Here is a 19,787-nt window from a genome sequence, read left to right on the forward strand (position 1 = left end):
ATCTCCATGGAAGTGTGTGTGACACACACACACACACACACACACACACACACACACACACACACACACACACACACAGGGGTTCTTCTAGGAACCTCACAGCAAGGTCCCATCCCAAGTATGCAGCCCGGAGACCTAGTGCTGGGCTACTCACCTTCCTGGTTCCGATATGGGACCTCAGTCACAGGGGGCCTGGGCTCCAGCCTGCTCTGCAGCTGAGACATCGGGGCCTCGGAGTTCTCCAGGGTCTGGGGTGGGAGTGGGCAGTTGGGTGCCTCCGGTGGCTTGGGCACCTGGATCTCTACCCTCTTGGGGGCTGCATCGGTGACAGGCATGGCAGAGCCCTCAGGAGCCTTGGAGGCAGGGGTCTCTACCCTGCGGAGCCCTGATTCCTGAGGCTTGACAATGGTGATTTCCGTCCTCCGGGGGACAGGCTCTGGTGTCTTATGGCCCAGGACTTCGGCCCTCTTAAGCCCGAACCGTGAGGGCCCGGGGGTTGAGGCTGTGCTCTCCACCTGCTTGGAGGAGATATCAATGGAGAGCTCGGTGCGGCGAGACATGGGCTCAGGCGCCTTGGCCCCTGCCAGGTCCACCCTCCGCAGGGAAGGCTTGGGGGAGCGCTGGCTCAGGGTGTCTACAAGGCGAGCAGCAGGCTCTGAGTTCTTCACCCCCAGGTCCTGGAATTTCTGGCTGGAGCTGGCCACCGTGGCTCGGAGCAGAGGGGTCTGGACCCTCCGGGGTGGTGTGGAGTTCGGCGGCTCAATCTCCTCGACTTCAAACGATCTCTTTAAGGCTGGAAGACAAGAGAGGACAGCAACTGTGGTGTGCACACTGGCAGAGGGGCCCTGGCATTACGTGGCATTCTCTATCTTCAAGAGGGGCAAAGGTACCAGACTAAGGGAAGTGGAGAATCCCAGCTACTTGAGAGGAAAGATCTCAAGTTCAAGGCAGGTTTGAACTACAGACCAAGTTCAAGGCCAGCTCAAGTAACTCTGTGAGAACCTTTCCCTGAAAGAGCAAGGGATAGAGAGACCTCAGTGGTAGAGTACTTGCCTCCTAGGCACAAAACACTGAGATCAATACCCAACACAGCCAAAAAAACGAGACACCGGCTAGGATGCCATGGGGCTCATGAGGAAGCCGTCTCCCTTTTCCGCCTGCATGTGGTAGGTATGAGAGACAAGTCCATCCTAGGACCTCCCATAGAGTGCCTGACTCTCTCCAGAGGCTGGCCTGAGAGGATGGCAGCCCCTCCCCTAATCTGCTGTGGCCAAGGTGCAAACCATAGCCACGCCCTCTAGAGACTGAGGACTGTGGAGTTTCTTTCCTGTGGCTTTCCTCTCCTTCTTCCTCTCCTCCCCTGACACACACCCAGACACCATCAGCCAAGAGAGCACAGCACCGTGACATGGCGACACCCCAAGATACCTCAACAGCTGTGCTACAGAACATACTATTCCTGGGGCTGGAGAACTGGCTCAGAGGTTAAGAGCTCTCCTCACTGCTCTTGCAGAGGACCTGGGCTCGATTCCCAGCACCCACCTGGTTGCTCACAACCACCCATAACTCCAGTTTCAGGGGATCTGATGCCCTCTTCCGACCTCTGCAAGCTCCCGCATGCGTACGGTGTACACAGATTCATTAAGGCACCCACACATTCAGATTTTTTTTTTCAGAGCTGAGGACCTTGTGCTTGCTAGGCAAGCGCTCTACCACTGAGCTAAATCCCCAACCCCACATTCAGATTTTTAAAAGAGGATTATTCTCTGCCCGGCCAGCGAGACAGTTTAGTGTGTAAAGCAGTGACCCCCACGTGTTGTCCAACCCACATGCACACGTAACTTAATAGATGTAATTTTTAAAAGCATACTATTCCCCTGGCCCAGCAGTAAGCATACTATTCCCCTGGCCCAGCAGTAAGCAACCATAGATAGCATCAGTCTCTGATACCAAGGCCGTCGCCCTCAACGGTCTGCTCCCTAGGTTCAGCACACGCATGTCCATCTTGACCTGTCAATCCATTACTCTGGGTTGTGCAGGACACTGACCACCCTGCTCCTACCCTGAGGCCCAATGTTTGCACTCGGCCATGTTGACTGCTCCCAGGGGAGCAGAAGGGTGGTGGCTAAGAGGTCTCCAGCCCCTTGTCTCTGCAGCCTCCAGTGAAATGAACGCCAACTGTTTAGGTTAGGCAGGCGGAGAGCCGGAAGGGCCCACGTGGCAGGAACAGCTACCAGTTCCGGCTTCAGACACTGCAGGGTTCCCCCAGACCCAGAACCCAGGGTTCAGGGGACCCCAGTATGTCCTCCTTCTTCCTGCCCACAGAAGAAAGGACCAAGAGCTGGCCCAACCTCTGTCCACAGCTCCAGGGCCATGGGTACTGCCCCCCCCAATCTTCTCCAAAGGCAACCCCCGCCCCACATACACACACATCCTCAGGTCTACAATACCAGAGTTCCTTGAGAAGGCTAGAGGCTGAGATGGGAGCCACTCACCAAAGAACTCAAGTCAGTGAAATGTTTCCAGAACTCAGATTTTAAAGGCCAGGTGTGGGTGCACAACACCCTTGTGTTCCAGGACTGGGGAAGGGGAGTTTAGTGAGACCCCAGAACCTGCTGTCTAAGTCACCTAGCCTCTTAGGAGTTCCAGGCCAGCGAGACACCCACACTCAAAAACAACTGAGGTCAGCTCTGAGAGTGCATCTCACACACGTACACACGGGTCTTGTCAGAGTGTCTTTCCTGGAAAACATAACTATGTCTCCTAAGGAATTAATATAGGACACCAAGGCTCCCCCCTTGGGAATTGGTGAGTTTCTTGGGCGAATTTACAAAACACGGTACAGAGTTACCGCAGGAACGTGGGGTGACCCCAAAGCAGCCACACTAGGAAGATTTCGCCCAGAATAAATGATGGTGCCCCCGTAGTCACATAGGTAGAGCCCCCCTCAGTTAAATTTCCCCAGCCCATATATAACACTAGGCCCCTCCAGAGACCCCCAAGAGCAACTAGGGCAGAATTGCTTACAAATAGCTGGGAGGAATGGCTAGAATCTCAGGTGAGGCACCGAAGCCCCGCCCCCTCCACCTCGCTCTAGCTCCCTCCTACAGCCCACAGGCCCACTCCTAACAGGCCTTGCAAGCAGGCCCCTGCTGCTCTGATAAAGGCAAGAGAACAGCTGCAGAGCGGAGAGGCAGAGGAAGTCCAGGCTACTGGTGCCTGGCTCCCCAGGCTGGAGTACTTCTTGGGGGGGACCCCCTTTCCTTGTGGAGGACAAAGAAAGGAACAAGGCCCTGAGCCAATCATAAACTGCAATCACCCCACCCCCACCCCTGGCCCATCCCCACCCCACCCCATCCCACTCCCACATCCTCAGCAATGGCAGTGGTGCCTTGGTCTTGGCCTGTGTCCTGCCAACAGCCCACATTTCCGTGCTAATTCTGAACACTGGCACAAATCAAAATGAACTTAACAAACTGTATCCACAGGCCTCAGTCACCCATGGTCAAGGCCCTAGGTCCTTGGCTATCTATACAATGTGAGCGAGCACACAGAGAGAGAGCTTGCCTAGGCTCAGAACCTTCCTCAGATAAGCGCCTGTCCTCCTCCTCAGAAGAAGAACAATCAGGTCCTGAGCCAGGCTCTCTCCAGCCTTCCGGGATCCCACGCTGCCCACACACTTTTTCCCCACACCATGGGTCACAGGCTTCAGGGAGTGTGTTCAAAACCAGGCATGGCGTGCTCACAGCACCGCCCTAAGAACCTCACTAACGTGGCCGTGGGCTTCTAACTGTGGGCATGGACCTAGAGGATGGGCCTTGGGTGCAGAGAGCATCGCCTTCATCCCTACCCAGCCCAAGAAGCCCTACTTTCTTCAAAGGTTATGCAGTGGTTCTGAAAAGCGGCCCCCACAAAAAGACCTTCTCAAGGTCTCAGAGTTTGCCACGTTCTTCCGAATTTTGTGGGAGACAGGTCTCACATGACGGTAATCAAGATAAATATACTCCTGATTTGGGGCTGACACCAGTGCCTTGAAGAGAAAGGCATAAGATTGTCCGAGAGCTAAAAGCCAGAGGCCATCTGAGTGTCTCTGGCCACAGCTGCTGGGCCAGGTGAAAGTATCCTCCCTCTGTGGAAGTTGGAGAGCGTGCAGCTTTACTGGCAACTTGAATTTAAACTCCAGAACTAAGAGAGAATGGATGTGTCTGTCCTGTCACCAATACTGCAGTATAGCAGCCTGGGACAGACCCAGGAGAGGCAGGAGACCCAGGAGATGGATGGTGTGAGGTCATCAGGCCCTTGCTCTGCGGAGTCCGGTGGGATGATACAATGTATCACACTGTAGCTCAGTCTAGCGCCTCTGTCTGAGACTGACTTCATATCAAATCCCAGTGACTGGCTAGGTAGAGGAGTAACCTGTTACAAATCCAAACTAGTGCAGCCAGAGGGGCCCCAGTGAGCACCCCAAACTATGCGCTATTGCATACCATGGGTCTCCACACTTCCACGCTGCCCCTGGGAGCTAAAACAGTGCCACTAGCCCTACAGCAGGAGGCCACCCTGGCCCCCTTTTACCCAAATGCCGTGGAGGACTGACTCACCCCTACCCAAGCCAGGCTCAGGTCTCACCCACTTCTCTGAGCATCCTCCGCCTCCACCCTCCTAAATGGGAGTGGGGGTAGCGATGGTGAGGGGTGGGGGTGATTGCAGTTTATAATCCTGCACTCCTGGCCCACTTCTGGGATTGGCATCCCAAGGAAATTATCAGATTTATGGAGGAGGGCATGTACATCCGCACGAATGTGGCAAACTCTGAAAACAGTTAGGATTTACAGGCTAGAGTCTCACAGGGTCATCGGAACCACAACTCGGAAGATGAGAAATTCTGGGAGTATTTAATAGAAATAGCAGGATACAAGCCGCACACCCAGGGTCCTCACTCCCCATCACAGGCGCAGGTGCAGTCTGCTGGCACGCAGGCGCTGGCACGCAGACGCTTGCACCACTCTGGCACGACTCTGTAGATGGAATGGCAGTGGCTATTCTAAACCAACTCCTCCTGACCCAGGTCTAATGCACCTAAGGCCGGGGAAAGTTCTTGCTTTGTAAGCGTGAGGTCTTAGAAGCCCCCAGAAACCATGTAAAACCTGGGTGTGGTGGCCTGCATCTCTAACTCCAGTGTTGGTGTACAGAAGCAGGAGGATGGAGCCTTTGGCCTGCCAGTCTTGCTGAAATGAAAAATTTCAGGCTCAGTGAGAGACTCTGTCTCAAAAAGAGAAATAAGATGGAGAAGCAATTCAGAGGAACTCAGGCCCCCCACATGTGACGTCACGTGTGACCACGCACACAGACAGGGTTTCAAAGATGCGGACGCGGCTTGCAAGGAAAGCTCTGGGAGTTCTGGAGGACTCTGCACACCGTCCCAAAGCGTCCCAAGCTGAGAACACACACCTCCCAGCTCACCCCTTTCCCACAAAGCACAAGTCCCTCCCCCTGTCCCTCAAGCACCTTGCCTTGGCTGCTACACACAAAGAGGCCAACAGCCTCCTTCCAGCTGTAAACCCTCCTTCCCCAGAACCCGTGGGGGGCCTAAGCCAGAGCAGCCTGGGTCTGGGCCTGTTTAAGGAGGAATGTAACGAGCACAAGGGACCATTGTTAAGGTCCCTGCTCTGACCGCAGGCTGCTGCGGGAACCTCTGAACCTCTCCTGGCTCCTGAAACCGGATCGAAGACTTCCGGGTGCACGGATTCTATCGGGCCTGCTCTGGGAAGGGAGGCCAGGGAAAGACGCAAAGCCCTGCCCCAGCCTGAGCCCACTATCCTGTAAGGAAAAGGGTAGTCGGAGGCCAAAACAGCGCCGTGCGCAGCGCCCACGGGAGGGAACAGCATAGAACCACAGCGCATGCTCTAGAGGCCAAAACAGCGCCGTGCGCAGCCCCCACGAAAGGGAACAGCATAGAACCAAAGCGCAGGCTCTAAGATACACAGGTCAGACTTCTCCCCTACACTAACCGTATGCTAGCCACGCGGAAGGCAGAGTCCACCACCCGGGTCATAGGACAGACGGTGCCCCAGAGGAAAGCGGTCCACCCGCTGGTAACAACGCACCTGTATCGAGAGGAGCTGGGGGGTGGTGGACCAGAAGGCTCCCCTAGCCCCAACCATAACCGTCCTGGCCTGCTCTCAGGCGCCTTTGAGAACTGGGCCTTGGGCCCACGTCCTTACTCTGGGAAAGAGTGGGCGGGGTTAGCGGGCAAGGCCTTGGCCTTGGCAGAGCTGGGGCTGGCTAGGAGGCCTTACCCTCCTACTCAGCCCGAACTGGAGGCAGCAGCTCCCACCCTGCAGAGGCCGAAAGTGCAGAGCCAGCCCCCCCCCTTACCCCCTCCCCCGCCTTCCTAGCTGACCTTGTGGCATGAGGCCAGTCTGTGAGCCTCATTCGAGGTTGACAGCTGAAGACTCAAACCAAACAGTGCTGGGGCCACAGTGAGCCTCTATATTCTGGAACTCCAAACCTCACCTAGCTGTGCGTGGTCACACGTGTGAAGATGCGGTGAAAGTGGCAATGGAGGTGACCCAACACTATCATTATCTAATCAACCTTCTGTTGAGTGTCTCCACAGGTGGCCCACTTCTAACCCTCTGAGGCCACCTTGCTGCTCAGGCACCCTGCAGGACTTTACCTCTTCTTAGGTAGCCTGCCTCTGCCTCTGCCTGGGACCTGAAGGAGGCCACATCCTAGTCCTCCCCAAACTGGAATATCAACACCCCGGCTCTCTTAGCATTCCGAGGCAGGACTTCTCTGGGGACCAGTTTTGCAGTCCTCAGGGCTCCTCAGAACACGCCGGACTCTGTTGCCTTTCTTGGCCTCGTCCCCTCTGTCCTATCCCAACACCGAGACCCTAGTGACCATCTCCCCTTGGGTCCCCACCTCAGGAGCTACTTCTGGAGGCCTGAGCTGCTGAGGGGGTAGAGGGGGTTAGGAAGGAGGTGGGGAGCGGGCTTAGGACAAGAGGAGGATGCAGATGGGAGACACAGGGAGGGATGTAACTTCAGGAAGCAGAACAGACCCAGGAAGAACTTAAAATTAGTCCCAGTGAGTGAGTAGAGCCTGTACCGGAAGTCCGTGAACAGCCACCCCTACCAACAACCGCGTGGTTATTTAACAACAAAGCCAGGCCAAGTCCAGATGAAGACAGGAATGTCTTCCTTCCTGGACAGTGTCAGTGGGAGACCTCAAACCCACCGGGAGTCTGGGAAGGAAAGTGAGAAAGCAGGAGCTGACACCTCAGGAGAGCCTCCCCTCCCCCTCCCGCTGCACCTCCCTCAGGTCCAGGCCCTGCTGGGCCCAGTAGACAGACCCTAGAAGAAAAAGCATGGCCGCCCAGGGCTCCAGCATGGCAGCCAAGGGCTCTGCCTACTCTGGGCTTCTCTGTACATGTGGCTCACAGATGGAGCCTGGGGACCGTGACACTGAGGTCATTGCCCGTAGAGTTCTGTCCCATGATCCTCTCTGCCTGCCTCTGGAAACTCAGCGTGAACTCACGGGAGATCTAACTGGCATCTCTGGGCGAGGGAAAAGCTGGATGCTCTATCCGCCCACCCCTCGGAAGAGGTACAACCAGTTTCCCTGGGAAGAGATTCTGCCAGGGGATTTGGGGTTCCAAGAACAAAGCCAGAGAAGGCCATTCTGCTGAAGCAAAGGGTCAACTCTGCCATCTCCCCCCTCTCCCTCCATCCCTCCCCCTCGTCCTCTCCTCTCTTGATTCATTGAGACAGAGGCTCACACCGTATAGAGCCCAAGCTGACTTCAAACTCTCCAGCATGTGGTACCACCAAGCCCGACTCCATACGGTACTTCCTGGTGACTTTAGAGACTTCTTCCTCTGCCAAGGTCACTCTGGGCCCTCAAGTTCCCCTCTCACATGTCCTAAGGCAGGCTGGGTATACTCTGAAATGATCCTGTGAATGAGGTCAGAATCATCCCATCTCTGCCGCTAGATCTCTGAGATAAGTCAAAGAGAAATAAAGAACAAACGCTCAGAGGAGCTGGGCACAGGGTCTCAGCCCAGCACACAGGGTGCCCACATCGCACCTCCCAGAAGCAAAACTTGGAAAGACTGGTCGCCCAAACAGGACGCAGAATACAGGCAGCCCATGGGCAGCTGTGGTGGTCAAGACCTGGTGCTCAGGATCCCAGACAACGGGGTTTTTTACTGACTTGCTGGACAAGTGCTCTACCACTGGCTTCTTCCTAGGTGCCCTGCCCGAAATTTCACTGTGTTGGTTTCTCCTTGGAAAAACCTGTCAACAGCGAGATGAGGTGGCACCGAGGTCCAGCCAGCAACAGGCTCACCCATCTGGAACCCACCCAGACCCTGTCACAGTGGCTCACCCAAATCCACCTCCCTGCTTTGGGTGGGCCAGGCTCCATGAAGAGGCAGTGCCCACCCAGAGGACACATTTACATACTGCCTCCCCGACCTAGAACTATTTAGGAAGGATTTCTCCAATTACGATTAAAGTGAAGCTCTGAAGGATTGCCCTGGATTAGAGGGGGCCCTGAACCGTGACAAATCTCATGGCCGATGGAGAGAGATGAGCTGATAAAACACACGTATACAGACAGCCACGTGAAGGCAGAGACCAGGGAGTCAGGGAGGCGTCCGCAAGCCTAAGATTGCTGGCGTCTACCAAAGCCACAAGAGGTGCAGGACAGATGAGGCACAGGACAGATGGGCTCTCCCTCCCTCTGGGCCTGGAGAAGGTAGTCACACCACGGACACCTTGAGTTGGAACGGCTGACCTGCACTTCTTTGATAGTATACGTACTATGTGAGGGTGGGAAGCCCCACCAAATCTGATAGAGCAGCCCCAGAAATGAAGGTCCCCTTCAATCCCAGGAAAGGGAACAGGAGGCGTGGGTACAGCTCCATGGTGGAACCTGTGAGCCCTGCACAGCAAGATCTCTGCCACAGAGAAGGGGAGGGAAAGAAAAGGGGGGTGAGGAGGGGTCTTGAGCCTGTCACGGCTCCTGTTGGGCTTCTTGGCTTTCTGTCTACTCTGAAGCCCCCCCCCCCAGTGCTGCCTTGGAAATCCAGAGAAGCGACACTGCCACGGATGGGCCCTCTGCTTCTCTGTCCCATCCCGCCACACTTCCTATCCAGCTTTATTCAGCGCTGTGCACAGGGACCCTTTCTGTCGCCTGGCTCATCAGCGAGGTGGAGGTGAGGGTGAGGTCCCCTCTTTGTCAAACCATCCTCATGTACAGTCTGGAAGCCCCAGCTCACACACTGTGGACAGACTCATGGCCCGGCTCCCCTTTAGAATTCAGAGTTCCAGGTGGGACAGTAAATTATAGGATCACTGCCTGCAGCAGATCTCGATCTCCCTCTCTCTCTCTCTCTCTCTCTCTCACACACACACACACACACACACACACACACCACACACAAACACACACACCACACACACATACACACACACACACACACACACACACACACACACACACACACACACACAGACACACACACCACACACACAACCACACACCCACACACACCACACACAACCACACACACACACACACACACACAAACACACACAACACACACACCACACACACACCACACACATCCCACACACATACCACACACAGATAGAAACACACACACACACCACACACATACACCACACATACATACACACAAATATACACACCACACACATAGACACACATACTCATACACACACACATATACACACCACACACACACACACACACACAGAAGGACTTCAGGTAACCTCCTGCAGAGTCAGGAAGCCTCCTCACAATGCCACCAACCCATCAGACAGGCATATAAGAAGCCTCTGCCCAGAGCTGATGGGGGACCTGAGCCTTCCCCTTCCCCCGTGGGCCTCTGACTTTCTTCTTCGAAAGCCTGAGGCCCCTGGAGGAGGCTGTCCTAGTGAAGGCCCTCTTTGTGTAAGTTTTAGATTCCTGCCTCCAACCTCCCACCTTGGCCCCCTCCTGCTTGGAGCCCCAGGGTCATTCCGGGCTCGCCATAAACAGGGGGCTGCAGGATGCGGACTCCCTTTCTTCTTTGCTAAATTACAGCTATGGGACGTGGACACACCTGGAGTCATCAGCTGCTGAAGAAAGAGGCCTAAATTGAGAAGATGTGGGGCAGATATGAGGCAGGACTTCCTGGTTTGGGGCGGGGCCACAGGGGAGAGGAGGCAGCTCTTCCTAACGCTGAGCAGAAGTGGGCATAGAAAGAAGCGTTTTGGTTTTGTTTTTTGTTTATCACACAGGGTCTTATATTGCTGCCCTCCAAGTCACCACGCAGCCAAGGCTGGCTTTGAATCCATGCCTCCTGCCTCTATCCCCCAAGTGCTGGATTACAGGCCTGTGCCACCGTACACATCCGGAAGTGGACGTGCAATGGGCACAGACTCGGACAGGTCCCTGGAGGTGGGTCTGGATGCTCCTGGCCTTGGGGAGGGGAGGAGATCATGTGACCTTTGAGTCCCCATTAGGTCAAAGGTTCCCAATTAAATGGCAGCTGATGAAGGCGGAAGGGAGGCTGCAGACTTCAAAAAAGAAATGAAAGGAAGGAAACCTAGCCTGCAGCTCTTGTCACTCAGAGTGTGACCGTCAGAAGCTCCAGGGGAGGACCTAGTTTGTGCAGACGGACACCAAACCAGGATCCCATCTGGGGACAAAAATCCAAGAGTCCGGCTCAAGGCCAACATCACACTCACCTCAGTTTATCTCCTCCTATCTGCTCCCCACCAACTAACTCCACAGGAGGTTCCTGACTCCCCAAACACTGTTCTCCTGTATTCTGCACAGGTCCCATTTCCCATGATCCTCCAGATGGGGCCACTCCAAGAAGCCTCTGTGAAACAATGGTCAGGCAGCCTGCGGATACAGGCCCTTGTCTGGGATCTACCCCCATTCCCAGTGTGGTAAGCCTGGGTGCTTTCCTGGGGAACCAGGAAGTCCCAGAGCTCCTGAGGGAGATGCAGGTCTATATCTTCTCTGCAGCCCAGAAAAGGGCTGCTAGGCATGGGTCAGTCCTCAGGGTCCAGTTCCCTGGTGTAGCTATTTCCTCCTTCCCTGTCTTCAGCCCAGTCATTAGATACATGCGTAGTGACCAGTTCTGACCTGCCTGGATAGAGAAATACCCTCCCTCCTCCCTCCACACACCATGGGGAAATCTCAAAGGCACTTTAAACGTGGGAAGAAAAAAAATAATAAAGGCGAAGCGGCATTTAATACCGGGGGCCACTCCGCCCGTTGGGACCCTCCATTAATCACACGAGCCATCCTGGACAGAGTGCCAGATGGAACTGTGGTGTGGCCTGAGGCCCAGGCAGATATGAGCTATGGCCTAATTACAGGGCACAGTGACCCCAGGGGGCAGAGTTCAGGCTCCGGTCAAAGCAGCACCCCAGAGCCAGGGGAGGGGGTCAGAGGCCAGCTCTTGACAGTCAGACCCAATGTTCACCCAGCTGCCTGGAGGTGGGGACAGAGCCTCAGGGACCACTGCCCTGCCTGTGCCCAGTCTCGTCTGCCTTGCTTGGTTGGCGTCCACTGAACCTGAGGGTGGGGTGGGCTTATTTTCTCTTTAGCCTCAAAGACTCGGCAAAGGAGGGTCAGGGAACAGAGAGTAAGAAAATGGGTTCGCTGTGTAGAAGAGCTGGACGCTGAGAAGATTCTAGAAGAAGTAACCATGAGGCAGTCAGGGTGGAAGGTAGACAGGGTCTGGTGTGGGGATGGGGGAGCTCCTCCTTCTGAGACTCCCTGGGGTTCCCCTTTGTCAGCAAAGCAGTTGCTACTCCAAGGGGCTCTCTTGCTACATCTTGCAACCTTGTGTGAGCTGCCCATGGTCTCTAGAGTCTCCACGATATCGGAGTGGGGCTGGAGCTCAGGGAGGAGAGGAGGAACTAGGACCAGAGGAGCCTGCAGGGAGGCAGACAAAGGGTTTGGAAGGAAGGGGGCACGTGGATTCGTCTGGAGAGCATCCTTCCACAAGGCAGGTGCAGGCAGTGGCTAAAGTCTGTCATCCAGTGTCCGGCTCTCGGCTCCGCCTCCAACTCATCCCCTACCCTGTCCGCCCACTTCGAGGCTTGAACTGCATCAGAGTCAGAGATACAGGAAACAGGGGAATAGGGGACAGAACCTTGGTCCTTTTGCTCCTCCCACAGCGCAGTCCATTAAACAGTCAAGCAACAGGAACTGTGCCGTGCTCATCAGACGTGGAAGCCAGCAGTCACTCAGGGCACACAACCAGGGGCATCCGGGTTCTCAATGCCCAGTGCTCAGCCTGAGCCTAGAATGGCCACCACTGGCCGCCACAGTCAGCTATGCTGCGTGCGGGCTCAATATATCCCCAGAGGAGAGATCGGGATCCTAGGTACCCACGAAGGCCTTTGCCAGTGCCTTTAGGGATCTCAAGGCGCTATCATCCTGGGTTTAGAGCAGGCAGACAGTAAAGAAGAATAAGGGCTGATGAGAGGGCTCAGTGGGTAAAGGGGCTTGCTGACAAGCCTGAGGATCTGAGTTTGATTCCCCAGGACCTACATGGTAGAGAGAGAACCAGCTTCACAGGTTTTCCTCTGATATGACACAGACATGCACACACACGCACACATGTGCATGTACATATATACAGGAAAGGAACAGAGGGAGGGAGGGAGGGAGGGAGGGAGACCAAAGCAAAGACAGAGGACATGTTCAAACAGCAAGGGTAACCAGGCCTTCTAGGGCCACCAGGACCTGAAGAGGACAGGTTCCTGTGACAGGCTCCCCCTCTGAGTGGTGAGGACCCTGCCCCACAGATCCTTGAAGCCGCAATTCTGGCCAGTGCTGTCTCAGGCCCAGCAGACCCAAGCGCCTGCACTCCCTGCTTCCGAGCTTCTCCTAGGCCCCCTGGGACCGATCTGCCCTGTTCTATGTCTCGCACCTCTGTTCTGATCATCTGTTCACCCTCAACACCCACTCAGTCCCAGCTCCGAGGCTCCCAGCTGCCTTCCCTGTGGCTGTTCTCGGAGTGTCTGGGTATTCCGTCCTTCGACACCCACCCCCGAAGGTTTCAGGAGAGTGTCCCTCAGTTGAGACAAGGCCTCTCCTCTTCCCACAGGCGGGCACTGTGCCCCTAAAACCGGTGGGAGAAGGGCTCACCTTCCTTGGCTCCCTAACAGGATCCCCCCTCTTCTGTGCAGGCAGCAAAGTTCTTCCCACCTGACCCGCTCTGCCCCATGCCCCTCACGGGGCCCTAAGCACAGCAGCAGAGGTCCCGCAGTTGTTTACAGGAGTAACAGAACACAGGATTGCTGTTTACAGCAAACACAAACCTTAGGTGCCAGAGAGCAATCGGGCTGATCCAGGACCCTCCACCACAGCCCAGAGCCCAGCAATTTAGCCCCTGACCTCTGACCTGTCTTCAGGCACCGGGCAGCTGGGGACCAGGGGGATGTGAGGCAGGAAGGAGCCTCCTCCTCCCAAGACGCTGCCTTGGAGTCTCTGCCTCAGCAGGGCCCAGGCCCACCAGCCTGAAGCCCCCCTGAAGGGGGTGTTGGGGAGGTGTGGAGACAGGAAGGAAGACGGGGGAAGGGTGTACTGTCTGTGTACTACGATGTGATCACAGGACTGCTGGGCCATTCTTTACTCAGCTAAAAATACTGAAGTTTCAGCCTCGTCTTCCTCTGTCCTCAAGAAGCTCTGTGAATGTCCTCTCTCTCTCTCTCTCTCCTCTCTCTCTCTCTCTCTCTCTCTCTCTCTCTCTCTCTCTCTCTCTCTCTCTGTGTGTGTGTGTATGCATGCACGTGCATGTGTGTCTGACCAGCCATCCGTCTGTCTGTCCGTCGATCTGTGTGTCTCTGTATTTGTGTGTCTGTGTGTGGTGTGTCTGTATGTCTGTGTCTTTCTGTCTGCCTGTCTGTGTGTCTCTGTACGTGTGTATGGTCTGTGTATGTGTGTGCGGTGTGTATCTGTGTATGGTATGTGTGTATCTGTGTCTGTGTGTCTCTGTGTGTGTGGTGTGTGGTATTGTATGCATGTGTGTGTGCCATTTCTGTCTCTCTCTGTGTGTGTGGTGTGTGTTTGCGTGTCTATCTGTCTGTGTGTCTTTGTATGTGTAAGGTGTATGTGTGTGGGGTGTATGTGTGGTCTGTGGTGTGTATGTGTGTGTGTGTGTGTGAGAGAGAGAGAGAGAGAGGCAGACAGACAGACAGACAGAGACAGAGATAAAAAAATAATAAAGAAATAACCAAAACCATCTGCATCCCACCCTGGTCCAGGCACGTGGCCCCTTCCTGAGAAGGAAGGGCCCCTTCTATTTCCTTCCAGCCGTGCACAAAGACCTATAACCGGCTCAGGCGACTTCTTGCTCCTAAACTAATCTGGTCCAGCGACTCTGGAGTCCAACACAGGCTGAGCAGGGATGGACATGGAGGACCAACCCTGTACACCCTCCCAGCTCAAAATGAAAGACTTTAACTCTGACCACATTCCTTGTGGTACAAACTGGGCCTGCAGAGGTGGCTCCCAGCAGCCCTCACTGCTGGACAAAGGTGAAACACTGCACACTGCACTTAACCCATGAACCGTCAGGATCAGGCCTGGCTCTGGCACCATGGCTATCCTGGACTCCCTCCCCAGACCTCTGTGCCCTCGACCTCCAAATGGAAAGAGAAGTTTGAGTAAAGTTATTTTTTCTTTTTGAAAATTAACTTTAAAAATAACAGCTATGGTCTTTTTTTTTTTTTCTGACTACAAATACCATTTAAGCATGAGGCAAAAAAATGTGCAAAAAAAAAAAAAGAAAGAAAGAAAGAAAGAAAGATCTATAGTCCCGCAAGACAGACACCCTCTGCTGGAATCCTGACAAACATCCTTCTATGTGCTGTGACGGCACGCAGACACAGATGTCACGTGGAGAGTGACACTTCTGCTTCTCCACGTAGCAGGGTGGCCAAGGCTGCCCGCAACCCTGAGTCCTGCTTCTTGAACTCTCTAAGTTCTAATTTTCTGGTTCTAGATAGGCCATTTGGCAGCTCTGAGGGTTCATCAGAATAACCTCCAGAACATAAAACAAAGACCGCCAATCCCCAGTCAGAGACCTGGACACCCCAGGGGCCTTCTGAGGGGCAGCATTTGGGGACCCCTGCTTCTGTGGGTCCACAAGCCTCAGTTTCATCACCTACCCCCTGTAACCCTATAAAATGCCAACCCAGTGGGCCACACTATTCTGAAAATAGCCCTCCCTGAAAGTACCCCAGAGCTACAGCTCAGCACCTCGTCCTACACCCCCCATCCCTTCCCCCTACACCCTCCCACCCCCACTTCCCAGCAGTCACCCAAGGACAATGTCCAGCTTCAACCGCCACTGTTCCCAACAACTCCCCAGGCAATCGCAAACTGAAGGACACCCAGGACTAAGCTACCTATGGGGCACTGCCAGGGACGAAGGGAGCATGTGAGTCACAAGGTCTCCAAAACTGCCCAAGGCCCACAGTCAGAGCCTGAATGGGGAAAAAGAAATTGGCTTCATGTCCCTGCTGCAGGAAACTCCTCACAGCGTAACCACACACGCCCATCCTCCAAGCCACTGCCAGCTTCCTCCAGCTGACAGTCACCCTCCAGGAAGCAAGAGCCCGGCTCTCTGCACTGCTGCCTGCAGGGAGAGGCCCAGTGTCCCTGAATCTCTCAAGTCAGTGTTGACAGGGTACTTCCCACACTCCCTCAGTCCTCAGACTCTGTGTGTGTGTGTGTGTGTGTGTGTGTGTGTGTGTGTGTGTGTGTGTGTGGTGTGTGTGTGTGTGTGTCCCACATAGGTGACAAGAAGAGAGGCTCGAAATGCTTTCTGAACTAAAGGAAGAATAAAAAACAAAAATCCACACAGCCCTCTTTTCGTTTCCAGATCTTCGTTTTGTTTTGTTTTGTTTTGTTTTGTTTTCTGTCTTGTCATAAGGAACACCAGAGAGGGGACAATGTGGTCCCACGAGGCCTAATGTGGAGCTAGGAAAACAAGTCCACTTCCACAGCAGATGGGAAACTGAGGCACAGAGAGGAGGATGCCTTGTCCAGCACTGTGGAGTGGGCCCTGTCCTCGTGTCCACTGAGGCTTCTGTAAAAAGTCTCCAATCGCCCCTGCTGCACAACCTGACAGGGGCTGCCACATCAGACCGTAGGCTGGGCTACCCCTACTCACTGCTGCCACACAGACCTCAGTCTCATTCCTCTGCCACAATCTCATTGCCATCATACCCAAGAACCAGGAAGATGAGAAAGGCAAGCCAGACACCATGACAGTGGTGCCTGGCAGGCACTAAGGCACTAAGGAGCAAGTAAGTCCCAACAGCACAGGGTGACAGCCAGTTAAATGGCTGGGACAGCCTGGGCCTGCCAGGCAGCACTTGCCTCTGCCCGCAGCCCAGCAGCAGGGTTCACCATGCTACCCCAGACAGAAAGCTAAGCTGGATAGGAAGGCGGGCCTATGAGCCACAGGGAAACAGCTGGCAGGGCCGGGACATGGCCCAGAGACAAAGAACGCACAAGAGCACAAGAGGGGAAGACAGACAGACAGATAGAAGGACAGACAGACCCACATGCGCGTGCACATGCCGCCACCCAACCAGCCCCACTCCTGACAGCTGGCTCCAGCACAGCTGTTTGCAGGAGCTCGGCTTCCTCATTTAAATAGCACCAGAGAGGTACGTAAGAGAGCTGCATGCCCTAGTCTGACCTAATGTCCAAGGACATGTTCCTCAGGTTAGAGAAGTGTCCTATCCTGTCCCTCAAACACAGCTGCCCCGAAGTCTAATTTCTCTGACCAGGACCTGGCCTTCAACCTCCACCGTTGGCTGTACCAGGCCAGAGGTATAGAAATGAAAGAGTCAGTCTGCATTCGCCCAAACGGGCCCCTGGTGGCCTGGGGTTTCTTTTGTAGTAAAGAAAGGAAGAAAGGAAGAAAGGAAGGAAGGAAGGAAGGAAGGAAGGAAGGAAGGAAGGAAGGAAGGAAGGAGGCTAGCTGGCAGCCTTTCCTGGGGTTTCAGAAGGAGGGCAGGACTTAAAACTCACACATTCAGCTGCTTGCACTGTGGCTGGAGATCCACACATGGGGCTTCTCCCCCACCCAAGTTTCCCTTCAGCTTCGAGAGCCTCCTGGTTGGGAGGAAGGGCACACAGCCAGATCTCACAAGTGAGCAAAGCTTCGGTAACCCCTGATGTTGGTGGAGGTCCCGGGCCCCTCTGAGTAGACAAGTCTGCAGAAGCACCAGAGAACTTGGGAGTTTCATTTTGCGGTAAAGGAAAATCCCCATAACCCAGTTAATTTTCAGAGCTACCCAGCCCCTTGACCCATGACAGGAGACAGGGGACAGGGAACCGTGGACCCAGAAAAACTTGTCCGTTTATACTGCAGATAGTATCTGTCTCTAGGGGACAGAGGGCAGGGGCCTGGCCTTCCCTTCTCAGAAGCTGCCCACCCACATGGCAAGTGGGCAGCGTCCTCCAGCAGAGCCTGCTCAGCTGCAGTCTCCCATGAGGAGGTGCCCAGCCCTTGTCCTGGCCTGTCTGCAAATGCCTTCATGACCTACACTGAAACTTGTTTAAAAGTCTGACATGGGTTGTATAGGGTGCTGGAGTCCCAGCTTCCTGGAGGTAAGACATCTGTGAAAAGGGACAGGGAAGAAAGCCAGGTCCCACCCAGGCTGCAAAGGACAACCATTCCCAATCCTCCCCTTATGCAAGTTCAGCCAGAGCCTCCAGAGACCCTTGATCAGGAGCAGATGTGGGGCAGCGACCCCCTCCCCCCATCTGCAGTCAAAGGAGCAGATGGTCAATGTTCAAGATCTCACTGAAACCTCGAGACTTAGCCTTGGAGACATGAGACATATGGGCACAAAGACAAGGCTGTGTGTTTAGGACTACAGTCCTTTAGTTCCCGGAGTGTAGGCCAAAGAAGCCAGGGAAGACTGAGTTCATTCCAGGAACAGCAGCAGAGGAAAAAGAGCAAGTGGTGCTGGAGAGATGGCCAAGTGGTTAGAGCAAGTGGTGCTGGAGAGATGGCCAAGTGGTTAGAGCACTGGCTGCTCTTGCAAAAGGGCCCAAGTATGGTTCCCAGCACACACGTGGCAGCTCACAACTGTCTGTAGCTCCAGTTCCAGGAGATTAGTTGCCCACGTCAGGCCTCCTCGAGCATCAGGCATGCACATGGTACGCATACAAACATGCAGGCAAACACCCGTAACATAAAATAAAAAATCTTGAATAAAGTCTCCCTTTCCCGCCCTGTTTCTCTCCCTCTTGTGAAGAAGAGGAGGAGGAGGAGGAGGAGAAGGAAGAAAGAAAGACAAAGAAAGAAAGAGATTAGAGCCCCTTACCTACTTTGGTGCACCGCCCCCCCCTACACATTCCCCCAGGGAGCCACAGCTCAGGCGGTGTTACATGTGTATGTTCCCTAGAGAAAACAAGGTCATTCTGTCTCCTTCTGAAATTCTTGGGATTTAGTGGCACTTTTAAAACATGACAACAAACTCGAAGTTTCTAGAACATCTGCTGGTTCCCGACTGCACGGAGCCTCCGGGTTCTGTCCAGACCAAATTAAACAGCCAGAGCCCAGAAATGCCCTCTGGGCGCCTGGCGGGGGGTGTCCAGAGCCAACTGGTGGGGCTATCTAGCCAACAAGATGAAAAATCCTTGAGCATCTGAGACTGTGTTTGCAGAGAATTCTACGAGTCTCCAAATTTGGGAAAAAAACAAGAGGGCTTTGGAAAGAGAGCCACTGTTCAGCCAACCTTCCCCTGTGTGGCTTGGTCAAGAGAAACTACATGAACTCCTTTCCCAACTCATTTTAGGGAATGAATTTTATGTCTGTGACCCCCAGCACTGGAGGGGCTGAGGCGGGAGAGAGTGCCCAGGCCAGTCTGGCAGAGAGGTACAACTCTCTGTCAGCAGGCTAGCCTCCCTGACAAAGTGGGTGGTCACAGGGACTACCGTCAGGGTCCTAGCATGAAATGGAAGGTGGAGAGAGAAAAAGAGAACCCAGCTCTGTCCTGTCGGTCCCAGGATGTCATGCCCTGTCCCTCTGGAGGGGCAAGCAGAGACTACAAGTCACCAGGTGGGAAACTCCCTGGCCTCTGCACCAAACACACAATGCACTGTTTGTATCCCACTGGGAATGCCGGCCGTGGGTGGCGGGAGGTGCTTCTGGTTCAGAAGCAGGTCAATCGGACTCTAAATCTTAGCCAGACTCCTCTTCTTCCAGGTACCAAGTCCCCCACAGTCCTCACTGCAGGCTTGGAGTCCCCCACACCTTAAGGACATGGGTGGAGGTGCATGCTGGTAGGCACCCAGGCCTAGCAAGCTGGTAGCATAGAACTTGGCTTCTCAGCCCTTCTGGTCCCTACCGGACGGGACAGTCACAGCTTAGAGCTGAATCTGCACCATGCCACCTGGGCAAGAAGGCTGGAGGCCACTCCGCAGCTCTAACATGGCCTCCCACTTTTCAGGGCTTCAGACCCGATTCGCAGTCCAGTCACCAGCTGCATGCGTGCCCTGCGGCTGTCAGCACTTGGCTCTGCAGAGGGACATGCCATCTCCTTCACCTGTGACATTCTGATGAGATACTGGAATAACCTCTCAGTTTGACAGACCCTGTAACCCCATGTGTCCCCGACCTTCATGGGGAATATCAGCCCGAGAGGAGGAAGGGCCTCCCGGACCCAGCTTCATATGAAGCAGGACGGTCCTATGGGTACCAAGTCCCTGGGACTTGC

The 19,787-nt window shown here is 54.6% G+C and overlaps 1 protein-coding gene across 1 annotated transcript in view; it reads right to left on the minus strand.

Annotated features, from left to right (window-relative positions):
• Positions 1-19,787, minus strand: part of Septin9 (septin 9) — a 103,306-nt gene that overhangs the window by 76,099 nt on the left and 7,420 nt on the right. The window contains exon 3 of the mRNA XM_032914198.1: positions 155-793. Within this exon, the coding sequence (XP_032770089.1) occupies positions 155-793 (639 nt within the window). The remainder of the gene's footprint in view (positions 1-154; positions 794-19,787) is intronic.

Source organism: Rattus rattus, chromosome 9, assembly GCF_011064425.1.
Source record: "Rattus rattus isolate New Zealand chromosome 9, Rrattus_CSIRO_v1, whole genome shotgun sequence".
Classification (NCBI taxonomy): Eukaryota; Metazoa; Chordata; class Mammalia; order Rodentia; family Muridae; genus Rattus; species Rattus rattus.